The sequence below is a fragment of the Gambusia affinis genome, linkage group LG15 (assembly GCF_019740435.1).
Source record: "Gambusia affinis linkage group LG15, SWU_Gaff_1.0, whole genome shotgun sequence".
In the NCBI taxonomy this organism is placed as follows: Eukaryota; Metazoa; Chordata; class Actinopteri; order Cyprinodontiformes; family Poeciliidae; genus Gambusia; species Gambusia affinis.
In genome coordinates, this window is record NC_057882.1 from 11,150,917 (window position 1) to 11,168,635 (window position 17,719).

The window sequence follows — 17,719 nt, forward strand, 5'->3', positions numbered from 1 at the left end:
CTTCTTTCCTTTTTCCTCTGTCTGAGCCTCGCTGCGGTGCATCTGACCTCTGACCTCAACTCAAAGCTGTCCTGCAATGGATCAGACGAAGTCCTTCCTTCGTCACTAGCTAATGACAGCGATCAAGAAGACAAAGAAGAATTGCATCGCCTCCAGACACTGAAGTATCTGCTGACTTTAACTCCTTGACACCTGGGAACTCCCATTCAGCAAACTCCTGCCCGGTGTCCTGCTGGACATTGGACTGAAACCACATTCCTGTGTTTGGATGCATCTGAACTCTTACTGATCTACTCCCTGACATCAGCGTGGAGAAGGGAAAGATAACGTGCTTCAGAGACGAAGACAACAAACGGAACAATTTGACGCTTGTTTCGTTTGTGGACAACATGGACATTGACTGAGGGACAGTCTGGACAACTCAAGATCCAACACCAGAGACCGGGGGCTGGGGGAGACAGAGGAGGGAGGATTACGCTGCAGCGACGCCAGCGCCAGGAGGAGGAGGGAGAAGTGAGACAGAAAGGAGACATCCAAAGATAAGTGTATCACACACACAGCTGTTATACACTGTTATTGCAACAAAGACCTGCTTGCTTACTAACCCTTTTCACATATTATCTAGCCAGAAAAGAAAGTCTTAGAGGCTTTTCCAGTAATGATCTAAAAAGAAATATCCTGGTAATACATGCTAGTTTGGAATTAAATTAAATATCTTTAAGTGTTGAAAATAACTGATAATGAAGTGTTCGTATACCATAAAGTATTTGTTACATTTAAATTGAACAGTTAATTTATAATTTAATTCTATAAATTAATTTACATTTTATTAAAATGGGTGAAGTGTTCCAGCAGCAGGTAGTTAATTAAGTTACTGCTGGATTCTAACATAACTCTGAGATATCTCTTTAAAATGCGCACGTTTCCTAAAACAGGATCCTGACAACTGAAGATAAATATTAACACATTAAAAATGTTGTTAACAAATATTGGAAATTTCTTGAAGCTTCAGTAAATTTGATCATTTGAGCACAGAAAAACAATGAAAGCAGACTGAAAATTTGTGACTGACTGAAAATCAGATCAATTTTTATGTTTCAGTTTGTGTCGCTTTGCATTGATGAAAATGAGTGTGATTATGAGAACAAACAAACTGTACACAAGAACTGAGTAACTGATCAAGTTATTAATTATTTATTATTAATAATAATAATAATAATAATAATAATAATAATAATAATAATAATAATAATAATAATAATAATAATAATAATAATAATTGTCAGCTGTTTTAAAATGCAAGGTTAAAAGAAACTTTGATATTTTAAGTAAGTGGTTACTCCAAACTGATGATTGTGAATAAGAACAATATTTTCTAGACTAAAGTTTAAAACCTTTAATCTAGGTTTGATTGATTGATGATTATTAAATTCATAAAGAAATATGGAATTAGAGGATTTGAGATTTGGTTTAATTTTAGGATGGTCATTTTTGTTTACAAAGTGTAAAAAACAATGTTCTGCAGAAGAACTCTGGGTCGTGCCATCTAGCAGGAATAAAACAGAAGTGTTCCACCTTGATGAATTTAACAACATCCACATGTGAAATCTCTAATAAAGTGCCTTTTTGCTAACAGCTCTCCTACAAACAATACAACTGGCAGCTAAAACTAGCAGTTTGCAAGCAGTGATGGCATAGTTACTTTGAAAAAGTAACTTTAATCAGATTACTGATTACTCCTTGAAAAAGTAACTTAGATTACTGACTACTTGATTTGTAAAGTAATTAAGTTACATTAAAAGTAACTTTTTTTTAGTTACTTTCAGCAGCTGCTAACAACAACGCTTCTCCTCCTGTGAAAATCACATTGATCTTTGCCAATATTGAATTGTAAGCTATTTTATAATGGTAACATCAACAATATCTCTCCACTGATAAGGTTGAACTGAAGAAGAGATTTTACAAAAAAAAAAAACAGTACAGAAAAAAAAAAAACGTGAGTAATTTGTGTGATCCACTGTCGCCCCCACCCCACACCCCCCCCCCCCCCCCCACCCCGGCCTCCAGTTTCTGCGTTACGGCCCTGCGTTTGGTGTGAAAGCTCCTCCTCCAGCTCCACAACTCAGATGGCTGCACAGATTTGTGACACTTATCTTAATATTAATAATTATAATGGCGTTAAGTTGCCATTATAATTAAATAATATAATTTTAAAAATGCCTATCAGCCACCATATTAAATCCTAACATTTTTTTACTGCCTGTGTTGTTTCTCAAAGTTCCCAAATCACACACCTAAGATATTTCCCTAAACAGTCTTGTAAAAACACAAATAACTTGTTTCCACTTAAAGCAGCATCCGTCCAAACAGGCTCCCTTTCATTCACCTTCCAATAAACATTGATTTAATGGGTAGAAGTGTGTGTTTGGGAGTGTGTTTGGGAGTGTGTGTGCGTGTGAGTGCACAAGTGCGTGAACAATCTTATTTTCTGAATTATCTCTGGCTGACAAGATAATTAGAAACCTCTGCAAAGAGCTGCGTGGCCTGAGATAAACAGAGAGCTTTCAATTATTCTGTCCCACCACACAGGAGACCCCCAAGCTTTCTACTGAAAGAGCAAAGCCTGCAGCACTTCCATCATCTTAAAACCAGTCATTACATGTGGTTACCACTTTATTAAACAATCAGGCTGTTCGCGTAAAAGCAACTGCTGCAGTTTGGTTTGGATTCCCTTCACTTTTTAACAAGATTTGACAAATTTAGAAACCCTCACCACTAATTAACAGCGAATATATTCACAGGCCTGAACTCTAACAGCAATCAGTGAGCAGAAGGAAGAAGCGAGTGATGACACAGTCAGTAGCGCAAAGACGAAATAAATGAAGAGGTCAAAGGAAACAGAAATTGCCACAGGGAGGAACACCTAATGGGAGGTCGTGGGGTACAATCACTCTCAATGAGAGTGGCCGCAGCCTCTCCCTGAGGGCCTGACTGTGATGATGTAACGCAGCTGTACACAGACTATCCACCTGCCCCACAACTGGGGATTCCTGCTTAGCACTGGAATCATGAGGGTTGATGATAGCACGATACAGGAGGAGGGATTCCGGGGTCTTTTGTACACGCATTTCTGTCTCCTCCTTTTCCAGACTGTGCACCATCTGCAGGCCGCAGCGGGTCTTTAATCCACCTGCTGGTTTGCTCAGAGCTCCCACAGGACAAAGCCCATGAGGCAGAGGAGCACTCCATCACGGATCCACTCCGCTGCACCCTTTACGCCGCATCGGCAATATATTCATTAAGGTTGGAAGTGCAGAGAATACCCTTTCTTCCTGTGACACAGCAGAATCTCCACTAATAGATATCCTATCAAGGCTTAAAGCAAACTAAATGACAACAAGCATTACTTTTGTATGAAGTACCTAAAAAATGGATTAGCAAGAAGTAACAGATTAATATTGAACAGTGAAGGTACAAACAGAAGAACTTCCCAATGGGAAGAAACATGATGAAACACAATAATTAACCTGCGGTTAATTGTCAGCACTCTACAGCAGAAGTGACCAGCAGATTTCTCTGGCATGCAGTAGCTTTTGTTCCTGCTGGTAATATGGGTCTTTGTCTGTGGGGCCACTGTGTCAGGGGGCTGTTCAAAAAGATGATGAACCTTCAGGATGCCATGTATTGTATGTTCACTCACTGTGGAGTTGGCCTTTCCATGTATTGTGCACACAGTAAGTACAGTAAGAATTGTAAGAAAATACAGTTGCATACTTCAGCTATTAGACATTTTCAGTTCTCTGATGGTTCAATACTGAGTGTGTTTATTAAAACACAGTTTGACATTCATAAAAATACATTTGCACAAACACAAAAATAGGCTTTTTAATGCTTTTTTGGCATCAAAAGAACCACTGTCAAAGACGAGAATATAATACAACATGCAAGACACATTTGATTGGTTAACACCGGACGGCTTGCTTAAAAGCAGTCCAGTTTAAAGCAGAAATCAGTCTTGTGGGAAGGAATGCAAAAAAGTAGAAAAAGGTTAAATCCCTTTCCTCACTCGAGGGACTATAGTTTAAATCATAAGAATCCAAAATAGGTCTCATTTTGTGGTCCAGGTGATTGACAATGTGTAAAATAAATATCCTAGGGGGCCAACTGACTGAAAACCTCCCATATTTGCTTGTTGTCTTAGTCACACATTAACTTGGTTCATGTTCAGATCAAATACTTCAAGCACACTTTGTAAAATATTTAGCTGCCTTCAGGCCGATTCTAGATTTTCATCTTCTCTCTCATCCAGGGTCCGTAGGCGCTTGAGGGCTTGTGAAGGAATAAAATATAGGCTGAACATGAAACTCTGCAGACTAAGAACACCAATTCCCACATGTCTCTGAATCCAGCCCAATTCAAAAACATTTAGCAGACGGTCAGAGTAGCACTAGTGCAAAATCTTTATTATTCATCAACTGCAATGCTCTCCTGAAAGTGTGCAAGGACTGTAAAGGGATTATGTGACCATGCATGAGTAGCTTAGTCAAAACTTAAAGGAACAGAAGCACTTACTTGTGGATCTGCAGAGTTGCAGCCACAAGGACTACAAGAATACTGCATCTTGTCCTTGTACTATCACTGTTAATATTAATATCCACCCACCCATCTATTGTCTTTACCCTTTAATCCTTACACGGTCATGGAGTGGAAAGACCGCAGGCTGGGATTCAAACCAAGGACCTTCTTGCTGCAAGTCCACGGTTATAACAGCTGTTCCACTTTTAATATCGCAAAGAACAGCTTGCAACGCATCAACTGTCTGCTGGTTTATTCTAAGAAACTTAATGCACAGTTTGCATGCCAACAAGGTATTCAGCCTTTTGGATGGAGGTTGGTCAGTAGATGATAGAGGAGGAAATGTGGAATTATTGCAACTGGTTTTATCATTGCAGTTTTTATCAACAATATAATCACTAAATAACTTTTCACATCTTGCATTTTCTAGCTGTCACATGCAAAATGAACTAGTTCTTTTAAGCATCTGAACTTGAAATACTTCATAGATGCACAAAGAAGAAGTAAAATACTGATGCCAAAGAAATTTAATCTCGTTCTTAACATTTTTTTTAATTTTTTTATTTACTTGAAAAAACAGTGGATCTGTTATTATGTCTTTGTTCTGACAGTTATATTCTAACGTTTCTGTTTATTTGTGGGCAAAAAAAATCAACTGACCATCTGTCATCAATATGACTGATTAAAAGGCAGGATTTATGGCTGGATACATGATACACACGTCAAACACAAGTAAAGCAATGAGACTTATTCACTATTTGTCTAATCTTTCTGTAATGGTTCTCAATCATCAATGTCAGATCATTTTTAAACATTTAGTGGTTTATGTATCAGTTTACCAATGCACAGGTTAGAGCTGTAATACATCACCATGACCTCAATACTCCGCCTGTCGTTGAAACGATAGAATCAATCAGAGCTGCTGTAAAATGAGAGCCATTAATGAAATGTTACACCAAGGTCTAAAACAAAGGTATATTTTATATTTTCTTCTCCAACAAGTTCTTGAAATATGATTTTTCTGTCTCAAGTGCAGCAAATAATACAAAATATGAAGTCACTGCTGAGTAAAGGAGCACGCTCATCTGAAGACCATACCAGCTCGCCAGTCCATCGCAAATACAAAACGTGATATTTTTTAAATTTAGAATAAAAAACTCAACTGACCAATTTACTATCTATACTTATAAAAAAAAATAGTAATAATTGCTTATATTTCTAAGATAAGTTCAGTTCTGAAAACAAAAACAGTACCTGAAGTTCTTACTCTCAGAATGAGTCCTGAAAATTAAATCTTGTTGTGTTTTTAGCAGCCAGGTCTCACGGAGCCCTATGAAACGGCTTGGCCTTTTTTTTTCATTTGCTTGCAGATAAGAGGCCCTCTCAGTGTTTGCATGGGTTGATTATTAAATTAAAGAATTTGGCTTGGTTTGTGACCTTGTGCAGAGATCACCCTTCAAGATTCCAAGATCCCAGGAATGTGGTGACGACACATTGTGGGATTTACTCTGTTCACTCCGCACTAATTAGAAGTACATAAGCTAAGCACATCTGTTTCAACAAACCTGTTGCTGTTGCCGTTGTTGTAGCTGTGAAACCCCTGAAGCAAACTCCCTCATTAGATGATTAAAAAAAAAAATCACACCCCTATTGTGATGCTGCATCAAGTCAGTGTAAGCTTGTTCTGCTGACCTGAATATCTGGTGTGTTGCTGTCCTGCACCGCAGCACAAACTGAGGGCAGCGTCACAGAGAGCTGCTGCTTTTTCTCATGGGAAAACAAGCTGAGTGGCGACAAAGTGCCAGTAGCACACAGCAAACAGGCACTCATGTGTTAGATAGTCTCTCTGCTCCAGCTGATAGGCTGATCTGTGGAGGTCACCTGTTAGATTCTGGAGCAGCCATGTTTTAAAGTAAAACAAAACACTTCATAATAGAGTTAAGGTTAAACACACTCATATTACAGTTGTTGTAAGAGGACTTAAAGTTAAAGCCATTCATTTTTAAGAGCCATGTGTTTGTTTGAAGATGGAAAAAAATCAAAGTGATCACTTCTCTCAGATTAGATGTAAGTGCGTTTCTTCCATCAGTTAGTCTGAAATGCAGGCATGTAGCACCTTTTGTTGCTGATGTACTGGGCGGTGTTGATGTCTTTGTGCAAGTGAAAGTGTGACTTCCCTCTGGCACAACCCTTTATTCAGAGTACCGACACGCCGACATGAAATGAAAGTGAAGACGCAGCAGTTTTCTCGGTCGCTGGATTAGTCTCTATGAAAAGTAGAGGCATGAAAACGTCTGTTTATGTCTCTGACTTTCATACCTGGAATATGCCATGCTCTGGAGATAACAGATGACAGTCATAAGTCTGGATTTAGATCGAAATGAGCTCATCGTTACTACAGCATGTAACAAACGCTGTCTAACACCCAGCGTTTTAGACAAAACGCAGACCTTTGAAAGTCACTTTATTCTCAGAAGCTCATTATTTTTTATACATCTTCTGGTGCTTCCTTTGACTTCAGATGTCAGTTTCATAAAAAAAAAAAAAAAACCCTGCTTCGACTAACTCCCTGGGGCTGAGGGGTGTAACGCGGGCCAGGGGCTCATCAGAGGAATAAGCTGCTGATGATGAAGTGCCACCATATGGCAGGTGGACACATCAGAGGACGAGACGTTCACTGTGAGAATCAGAGTCTTCTGGATAACAAGGATAAAGACTGACAATGTTTTGCTACAAACAATTTCATGAAGATTATAGTCATGTTCTTAATTTTTGCTTATTAAATGAGTAAGATTTTTTTCTGTGTTTCAGCAGAGGTGATCAAAAATGATGTCAAAGTATTTGTGTTTGGCATAATAAGAAGAACCCGTGCACACTTTATCCTGCACTATTCCAGGCTTTTTGTTTATGTCAATACTTTTAAACTTAATTTCTATAATGCAAATATTATTACCAACTGAAAAGAGTCAATGAATCAATCAATAAGACAAAAACTATCCAATTCCTATTGGCCCACCTCTACTTACAGATAACATAATTAGGAATAAGTTCAGCTTTTTCGTTTGAAGACCAAACTTATTAAATTATGTTATGCAAACTGTTGTTAATCTTTGACTAAATTCCATGAAATCTAGGTATTTTTACTGAAGGTTGTCCTACCTTGAGAATCTCATTCCTGCCAGGCTCTCATGTGCAGCGCTATAGAAGCCCAGTGCAAACCCTGAATGTCAAGTAAAACTTGGTATGTGTGGTATGGCTCTACTAACACAGCAATGAGAGAACGTGACCGACCTACTGACTGACCTGACTGCAGCAGAAGGTCACCTTTCAGGCAGAAACCATTAATAAACAAGCCTAGAGAAAATATGAAAAACAGACCAGCTCCCCTCTTTCTGTTTGGCACGTTCTAAAATTTATGGATCTATATCAGCACAGGCAGGGGGTGAGGCTCTGAGTACCCTTCATCTTTTGTCTGCCAAAAACGAAGAAGTACCCTCAGTGCGTGCAACATGCACCGCACAAAGGACACGACGAGGAATGTGTAACTTGGTTCATTCATAATTTGCTTCCTGGTGCAAAATGAACTGAGTCTTCAGTCCAAAGCGCTGCACAGCGCCTGCTTGTAGGGTGCGCCTGCCGTCTCTTTCATGTCTCCAGGGGAGATATAATAATGAAAGCTACTGGCGTCGGGGAAAAAAATGTACTCAACAGAGTCCGCGGAGGAGCGCAGAGGTGTGATATATGACCTACTGGACGGTAAATACAACGAGGATGTTAAGGTTTACCACAAGTCAGTCCAGCTTCCCCCATTTAGAGGCTGCGCCCCTATCCAGGAATTAAAAAAAAGAGCAGAAATCCACGCACAAAGCGAGCATGCTGCGTTCATGACCCTCCCACCGCTCTGATTTGGATCTGCAGGCTCCAGAACAGCGACTCACCTGCTTGTGTCGTATCGGTCAGATCGTAGTTGATGCCTGGGTACTCCCTCAGCTTCCTGCCGCTCAGGTTCAGGATCCCAGAGCTCACGGCATCTTCCAAAGCCCGGTCTATGCTGCGGGCAGAGTGGGGCTGCTGCTGCTGCTGCTGGTGGTGGTGGTGCTGCTGGTGGTGGTACTGGTTGACAGGCGGGCTCCAGTGGGGTCCGCTGGGGCAGTCATGGTTTTGTAGAGCAGTGACAGCTCCTACACCTCCCTGACCAGACGCCATTTTCGTATATATAAAAAAAGGAGAAATTACTCGTAGAATAATACGAGCGCACAGCGGCAGTTTCTCCGCCCATGCGCATGCAGGGTGCGTTCCCCGGACCGACACTAGGGGATGGGCTTCCGAGGTGATGATGCTGCTGCTGCTGCTGCTGCTGTTGCGGGTGATCATAAGGATGAAGATGAGAAGGAGGGGGGTAGGGTAGCCATTTTAGGCTTTAACCCCCTTTTTGCCGCCTGGCTTTAGAAGAAGCTGAGCACTGCAGGAGGCAGGAATCAGTCACATTTTCCCCTCTACTTTTGATGACAGTGGGTCATAATGTTTCGTTTCCAAACAACGTTTAAAAATAACGGTGTTATTTGTCAAGATGCGTCTTATCCCTCTAGATAAAAGAAGATTAGATTAATCTTTACTTTTACTTTACCCATTTGACAACCAAAACCTCAAGTTTATTTCCATTTTATCTCATAGATCAACAACAAGTATTGTGTCTTGTGAAGTTGAAAAGGAGAGGGGTTTTTTTTAACAATTAAAAATCTGACTGTGTTTATTTGTATTTAGCTCACAACTAATTATTCTTCCCTGGCCTGCCAATGCAGGAGGAGGACCATATCTAGGTTTGTAGATCTGCCAAGCTCCTTCCTTTTTTGGATGACAAATTAAAAAGAATCCTTTGAAACATTCAAAGCTTTGAATATTATATAACCCTGCTTGCTTCAAACCTTTCCAAACTTGGACTGTTGTGTCCTCTGCTCTTCACTGTGTTGTTTGTTTGCTAATCTCCTAATTTGATTAGAAAATAGAGAAGACAGTTGATTATTTTTCTTTTATCTCCAAACTATCCATCATGTTAGCCTGTTCCAATAAAAATACATTTAAGTTTGGTTTTCTAATGTGAGAAGATGAGGTGGTTTGAAGGTTGCATCTCAAGCCAGCATTAAATTACAACATACAGCATCGTTAGCGTGAAGCAGTGAAGTTGGCCGCTGTCAGAGATCTGTATCTAAAATACTAATGGAAAGTTGTGAGGAAGGAAAAAATGTGGAAGAAAAAGCGAGAAGCCACAAGTATAACCAAGCCCTTGAAAGGTTTATGAAGAAAAGTCAAGTCAAGACATCCAAAAGGAGAGATTCAAAGATGTACACTACAGCTGGACAAACACAAATCAAGCAAAGGGTTTATATTTGTCTTCCTGCCAGAGAACACATTGAGTTCACCCAGAATGATCTGAGTATTGCTGCCCAAAGCAAGGTTTTCTCAAGAAACTTTTATTTTTGCTAATCTCACAGGCAGTTTAAAGGTTGATGGCTTTACATATTTTAATGTGCTTCCAGTTAATGATGTGCTGCCAAAACTTACAAAACTTATTCTACTTTACAAAGTTGGAGCATAAGAGACAAATAGAGGGTTGCACTGCAGTGAATGTTTACAAAAGGTCACAAAGGGGGTTGCCTTTGTGACCTAAAGGCAGTACCCTTTAGGTCACAAGAACTAAAAAAAAACTTGAGAAAATGAGAGATAATCTATTAAATTGACTGAGGAGAATGAAGATGGAAACTAAAGAGAACACACATTTTTGTGTCTTTGTGAGACTGCTGCTTTTTATCAATTTTTTAGCATTATTTTTGCCTCTGCTGGAGTTTATCTGAAAGTGGGTGGTGAGGGAGGGGGTAGATATTCAGCAAAGGGTCACCCTCTGTACCCCTGTGTCACCGCCACGCCCCCTGCTGCTTGCTGTTTTTATACATTCTATAAATTCAGATGTTTGTGTCCATGTGGTTAAAAAGTGAGCTATTATTGTCACATGTAAATTTTATAAGCTACAGAAAAGTAATTATTAGGGATGCACTGATGTAAAAATTTGGGTCGATATCAATATCCAATATTAATGCTGCTGCTTTGCCAGCATTTAACAGTATCAATATTTATATTTGCCTACACTTCTGACACCATTGCTTTTCTGCTTCAGTTAAACACCCCAGAATCCTGCTCAGCATTGAATAAATACAACAACGCCAACCGCCTCCCCATCTTGAAAAACATACACAAATGGCAACAAGATGGATATAAACATAAGCTGTTCATATCAGACCAGATATACTTATCAGATATGGTAAAAAATGACAAACATCTATTGATACTGTTGTTGATACCAATACTTATTTCAATTATATATTTCCAGAGATTTAAAAGTCACTTTAGTACTTGAGAAAGCCTATGTAAAGTTTGTTAATTTACTATTCCTTCTATAGAGAAGGCACATTTTTACTTTAAGATCCAAAGTCTTCAGAGTACGATTGAATTGAAGTGTTTCGGGTCTGGGTCAAGTGTCCTCCTTTTTGGAAATCAAAATAAAATGTACTTTTAAACAGATGAAACGCACACAATTGAAGCCAGTCGTTTTTTACAGCAATCTTTCCTCTTTAGCAGTGAGCCGTCACTGACGTGCAGACTGAGCAGGCGTCCTGCCCCCACTGAGGAGCTACACTCGGGTATCTTCTTGCATCTGAGTATCTGGCTGTGGCTGCAAAAAAAACAACAAAAAACAAACATATGTCATAACCAAAATGGTGGAGCATTAGAAAAAAGACTCACAGAGTTTCTGGCTGAGGTATGACTCTGTGTGCATGCGGCGGGGCTGTGTTTTTCCTTGGATGGCTAGTTGGAGCGTTGTGGCGTTACAGCAGGCGGACGGTTGAATGTTAGCTAGCAAGCAGGGATGTGTTTGTGTCTGCAGGACACCCTCTAGTTAGAAGATGGACACGATTAGCACCACTGCATGTTTGTGTTAAGGCAACTGTGTTATTTGATTGAAAAATTTACATTCTGTGCAGCATTAGTCGTGAAAAGCTACGGTTAGCTTCATATTTCAGCAGAGTCAAAGAACTGGTGGCTAAGCTAAACATTAGCTTAGTGAAATTATGGCTTTCAAGCTAAACCAGGCCGATTAAAACTGTTTATTATTATAGAAATGGTCTAAAATACTTATGTTTTGCTGAAAATGTACTCGGTTAATTGTTTATGCATTATGAATTAAAAAAAAATCTAAATTAAGTGAAAAACTTAGTTTTTAAAAGCTCTCCTGGAATTTGTTACATGCCCAAATTGGATGTTTTCAGTTAGCAGAGAACAGATTTGGGCTTTGAATGCACCTTATAATGTGTACATCATATAATTGTTTTAGGATCTTGTAGAAGTGCACCCATTTGTTTTAAAATGCATTGTTATACCCTAACCCAGACAAGGCTGCATTAAACGGAGATAGGCTGTGTATGGGCCAGTACAAGATTATCTTAGTTTGTTAACCTTGGGCAAAAATAATTAATTACCTCCGTTTCACTGTATTTAGACCAAAAAAGAAAATACAAATGTGAAATAAATTTAAATGCTTAAATAGAAATGTAACAATTGCCCCATTTGCTAAAAAGCCCCTGAAAACATTGATTTTTACAACATAATATTGTCAATAATATTGACTTCATCCAAATTACTAACAATAACTACTGACTGATTTTTTTTTTACTTTTAGCTTCCAAGCATTTATAATGTATTTTCTAAGGTTATACAAGTATAACAAGCTGATATCTGGTTACGTAGTTGGGCTGTCTGCTCATGTAGTCAACCTCCAGTCGTCCCCTTAACATAAAAGCCACTTGTAGCTTTGTAACTTTAGTTTCAAACAGTGTTAAATCAATAAGATCGATGGGTCACACTCATTTAATTTCCAACCCAATAACCTTTTGTCTTTCATGATTTTTTTTTTCTTGTTAAAGTATATTAACCTTCTTTCAGCCAGTTGGCTAGCAGTGCTTAGCACCAGATTGGAGGAGGGTCAGTGCATTTTAGCAGTGTTGTATGCAGCCATAAGTGAATAAACTCTTTTCATACAATAAAACCTGTGAGCAGCCCAGGTGATTGTTGGAATATTTCATCAATATTTTACTGCTGGTTGTTTTTAGCTCCATGTTTCAGTTTTATTTATGTCTTGCAGGTTAAGCATGGCGGACAGAAAAAGAAAACCAGCCGCCTCCATCAAACCGATCACGAAGAAAGAGAAAGTAGAGCTAAAGAAAAAGGTATGCTTGCATTAGTATTTGTACTGTCTCTTAATGTGTTTTATTTAAAGATAACAGTCATGCCCATGTGTATCAGTTGCAGACTAATAATTGGTTACTGTTAAGCTTTGTTTCTTTGGAAACTGTAAGAAGAGGTAAATTAGACCTAAGTTTGTGTTTTTATCTGTCTGTGTGATGCTGCAGGAGGAAGAGAAAGCTGCTGAAGTTTTTGAAGAATTTGTTGCATCTTTTGAAACCAGTGAAAAAAGCAAAGTGAAGACTTTTGTACGTGGGGGAATTGTAAATGCGACTAAAGGTGAGTATGGACTTTTCTGGGATGTTTGACCTCTGATTGGAGACGTCAGATGATACTTCCTTCTTTTCAATGTCTGGTGTAATGCACTTGTTCATTGTTTCTATTAAATAATAAGGACCTTTAATAGAAGTGTTAAGTCCTAAACTGTGTAGGATCCAAAGTTTAATCTTCTAGTTACTTAGAACTGACAATGTAGGACTGCGTGATGTTACTGCCATTTGTACCTTCATATGTTTTGACTAAGTATATAAGAGTTGGTGTTTGGTGGGTTATACTTTCTGCAGAGGAGGAAGAAGCAGAAATAAAGAAAAGTAAGCTGTACCGACCCACCACAAAGTTTGTCCCCGTGTCTCAACATGCCTCACCAACGTCCTCGTCTGACAGCAAAAAGTCTGTAAGTTTGTACTCTTTACATCTTTGCTGTGTCATAGTTTCAATTCCTTTTTAAATCTTCAGAAAGTGTACCTTAAGGTAGCACTAAACGCCGCGTTCGCTGCCTGTTTTATGAATAGGCTTTCAAAAAGAAGACAGAAGAAAAGAAGAAGAGCAATCTCGAACTTTTTAAAGAGGAACTTAAGCTGTAAGTCTGACTCGTTTTGTCCAGCTTTATGCATAAGTGTCATATGAACGATTCGTTCTTGTGCGCACACAAGCTCGTTGTTTTTGCATTGAAATTTTTCAGCATTCAGGAGGAACGTGAGGAAAGGCATAAAAGGAAGAAAAATGACTCTGAGGCTGGAGGAGAAGGAGGCGGATACGGAGATCTGGACGTTCCGTTATCGGGACGATCAAGTGAGAGTTTTCTTTTTTTGTGTTTGTTTTTCAGGTCTGATTAAATATAGAAAGAAAAATAAGAATGAGAAAAATCTTTGAATTTATTCATTCTTTATCCTATTGTTTAAATTTTGTCCCCTTTTCCTTGAGTTTGACATTTTTCATGTCCCATCTTACTTATTCCTCGTTTGTGTCCTTCTATTTATTTTTGTCCATCCTTCAATTCTTCCTTCTTCATCCCTCCATCCTGCCTTCCTTTTTTGTGTCTTTTATTTTTTCCCTCATCCTCCATTTCTTCCTCCTCTCTTAGGCCTTGCGTCTGTCTTTTGTCCTTTCCTTACTTGGACCCTTAATTTTTTGTGTTTTCCATTCCTTTCTTGTTTAATATCTCTTTTTTGAATGTCCTCTCTTTAGATTGTCTCTTTCTTTCAATGACTTTCTTGCTTGCTGTCTTTCCTTCGTCCTGTCCTGTCATGTCAGTTTCTTATTTTGCAGAGTCTATGTGCAAGTCCCGTTGCAGAAATAGCGGACGTAAAGTCACTGTGAACTTTAAATTATTTATATTTTAAATGAACGTAAAGGACTGTAAAAAGCTGAGTCTGGAAATGTTAGATGAGAAACATGTAGGAACAGTTTTTATTAAATGGCCCCTCTGTTCTGCCCCACAGTGCTGTACGACGACTTGACGGCCCCGGTCACCACTAACCTCTACATTAACTGCATTAGCCCCAAGGTAGCAGGAGTACTCTCAGTTTTATTTGGATTTAATGCTTTTACATGTGCATCTCTCACCTCTGTTTTTTTTTTTTTTTTTTTTTTTCTGCTCAGATGAACGAAGACCTACTCTGCAGAGAGTTTTGTAAATATGGCCCCTTGGCCAGCGTGAAGATCATGTGGCCCCGAACGGACGAGGAGCGCTGCAGGACCTCAAACAGAGCCTTTGTGGCTTTCATGACTCGGAAGGATGCAGAGAGAGCCATGGCCGCTCTAGACGGTGAAGTGGACCTTCGAACTCGGTCCCAATTTATCCAACTTTCATCATTTTGTTCATCTCTGACAGCAATGTGCTTGGAACCACAGGTAAAGTGATTATGGGCTTTGAAATGAAGCTCGGATGGGGCAAACCAGCCCGCATCCCGCCTCAGCCTCTGTACACACCAGCTGGGGTGAGGGTGGCACCTCCTCCCCCATCTGGTCTCCCTTTCAACGCTCAGCCCAGGGACCGCTTCCGCAACGACTTCACAAAGCCGCTGGGCTCGTCCAAAGCAGAGCTGGACAAGGTAAAGCCTCCTCGTCCGGCTGATGGTGTCAAGCTGAAAATGCGTTGATCAAGATGATGTTTTGGATTAGGAATGGTGACCCGAGGAAAGCATTCACACTCTTTGAACCTTTTCACCTTTTGTTACATGTGGCCACAAGCTTGGAGAGGTTTGCGTCCCTGTCTGTAAACGACAGAGACGGCGCTTTAATCTCCACAACTTCCTCCATTTTGTTCCTCTAAGGTTCTTTAGCAAAACCTCTGAGGCCTTCATAGATCAGCTGGATTTATACTGATATATTAAATTACACACAACTGGACACTATTTAGCAATAAAAAGCAATTGGTTGCACTGTATTTTATAACAAGATTTCTAAAAGGCAGAAATGCAAACTACAGTAGCTTCAGTCCCATTACAAATGTGTGCAAAACACGATTTCACTATTGCGGTGTTTCCTTTAAATAAGAAACATTTAAAATCACACAAGAATTTTTTTATTTTTTGCGATGTCATCATGCTGTTGTCGTCTTCTCCTTCGTTGCTGATCACTTAACTTGTGTGACGTGAGATGCAGTTTTGCGAAATATAAAAGTTTTGATACGGCTGCAAGGTTTCTCCCAGAAAACTCGGCAGTCGTTCATCCAGCGGCCCATCGGGTTTTTGAGTTGAAAAAATGTTTAAAGTTGACAGGAAATTTGAAAATATGACTTGGTAATTCTGTGTTTTTGTAAGATTAATGCCTGAACATGAACTATAAAATCTTAAAAACATTTTTTAAAAATCATAAATAAATAAACAATGCTAAGCCTGGTGACCCGCCAGGCTTATAATGCAGTGGGGAAAATTATTTAGCCAAAAAAAAAAAAAAAAAAAAAAATTCCAAAATTGGCATAAGCAAATTTATTTTCGTAATTCCAATTTGTGCAATTTTGTGGTCAGTGGAAGCAGTATGTCACATTTTTAGTTAAAGACCTTTCACAGTTCTTGAATACTTAATGTTGATTCTATTGTCAAAATCCCTACAAGTCAGATTTACTTGTGTAACACATTTCAGCAACAAGGCAATTCGAAGTGCTTTACATGAAATATAAAAAAACATAATACAGTAGCCAATTCTGAAACAAGCGATAAACATTTCGTTTTGTCAAACGCCATCATCAGAATCAAGAATAATTAACATCAAATATACGGATAAATGTTCCAGTTATTTTTCATCAGAGGTAACTCTAAACAGGCGAGTTTTAGCTTTGATTCAAACTCAGTAAAACACTAATTTGTGGTCATAACTGACTAAATGTGTGAAGGTTTAAGGTGTCTGAATACTTTAGCAAGGTTTTGTAGATGAGTGTGAAAATAAAGGGTGAAAATTAGTTCGTAGATCTCTTCTGCAGAATGCATGAAGGTTGAAAATTTTCCTTTCTGATCATTTCAGTCAAGTTGTTTCAAATATTACCAGGCAGCTGATTCAAGATTGACAAAATTGATCATGAATTATTGTTAAGTGATTAAAAAAAAAAAAAAAAAAGCATTCTGTTACTTGCTCATCTGTTCCTGCACTGCAGTTTTACAGGATGCAGGATCGTATTAAATTCCTGATGCCCTCTTTGGGTGCACGTCAGTAACTGAAGCCTTTAGTTTTGGGTTCCATAACAGTTTTCTCCCCCCCTACATGTTGAAGTTTTTTACCATCCCTCCCCAGTTGTCTGATCATGAATGCCTCCGTTGTTTTCTATGCTGTATGTATCCTGCAGTGTTTCATCTGTACAGGTACTCACTTTTTAATATCTTCACTATTTGGTTTGACTTCACAAACAGACTCTGTCCGAAGCCGTAGTCAAAGTGGTTATCCCAACCGAAAGGTACACACACTCTTCTTCCTACGACTGACCAGCTGTCATAGCATTAGTGTCATAGGACAGAGGCTGAGGCGCACTCATCTTGTAACCATGCATATTCAGTAGAAACTGCATTTATTGCACTTTGCATACACGCATAGTAAGTCGCATAGAGAGTGGGAGTTAGTAAACGTGCAGAAATACTCTTTAAGGGTCGGGGGTTCGCATGGGCTGGCTGAGACACTGCAGACCGATACAGCTGGAAGGCAGATAGCTTCAATGCTAACCCAGTCAGGATGCAATTAGCATTTAGCGCTAGCTTTCTAATACAGTTCTGTAAGTTATAGCACTTGCTCAAGGGTACAAGTAGGTGTAGATGAGGCCAATCTAACTTTGGTTTAGTGATTGGGCTCCAACAATCTGCAGGAGCTACTCAGGGTATTTTACCTTTGAATTGTTTCTCTATTTAATAGTTTCATATTTGATCATTGTGATCGTATAACTTTGTTAAAGAGCTGACTGTTATTTCATGGAAATATCCAGATGTAGCCGTCCCTGTAATTAGAGTCTGTTAAGGTTTAAATTAAACCGGCACTCCTGATGAAGCTTTAATAGTAGTAGTTTAATCTCACACAGTAAAATGTAGGGAAACCTTGACTGTTAAAATAAAAGTTAAATTAAATGCATTTATTTCGTAGGTTA

General features: G+C 39.1%; 2 protein-coding genes across 9 annotated transcripts in view; one reads left to right on the forward strand and one right to left on the reverse strand.

Moving 5' to 3' along the window:
• Window positions 1–9,380, reverse strand: part of lrch2 (leucine-rich repeats and calponin homology (CH) domain containing 2) — a 39,083-nt gene extending 29,703 nt beyond the window's left edge. For all 5 annotated transcript variants that reach the window (XM_044141116.1, XM_044141119.1, XM_044141118.1 and 2 more), the window contains exon 1: window positions 8,514–9,380. In XM_044141116.1, the coding sequence (XP_043997051.1) occupies window positions 8,514–8,949 (436 nt within the window). In that variant the 5' untranslated portion in view covers window positions 8,950–9,380. The remainder of the gene's footprint in view (window positions 1–8,513) is intronic.
• The window catches only part of zgc:163098 (uncharacterized protein LOC100037380 homolog), a 22,035-nt gene continuing 4,316 nt past the window's right edge, over window positions 1–17,719 (forward strand). The window contains exons 1-10 of one of the 4 annotated variants that reach the window (XM_044141111.1): window positions 1–539; window positions 12,770–12,854; window positions 13,038–13,149; window positions 13,434–13,543; window positions 13,662–13,729; window positions 13,832–13,941; window positions 14,592–14,656; window positions 14,752–14,917; window positions 15,004–15,203; window positions 16,998–17,041. In XM_044141111.1, the coding sequence (XP_043997046.1) occupies window positions 12,777–12,854; window positions 13,038–13,149; window positions 13,434–13,543; window positions 13,662–13,729; window positions 13,832–13,941; window positions 14,592–14,656; window positions 14,752–14,917; window positions 15,004–15,203; window positions 16,998–17,041 (953 nt within the window). In that variant the 5' untranslated portion in view covers window positions 1–539; window positions 12,770–12,776. Of the gene's footprint in view, window positions 540–9,515; window positions 11,390–11,427; window positions 12,690–12,769; window positions 12,855–13,037; window positions 13,150–13,433; window positions 13,544–13,661; window positions 13,730–13,831; window positions 13,942–14,591; window positions 14,657–14,751; window positions 14,918–15,003; window positions 15,204–16,997; window positions 17,042–17,719 lie in introns of those variants that run through there. The other 3 variants (XM_044141114.1, XM_044141110.1, XM_044141113.1) reach the window with 3 other exon arrangements.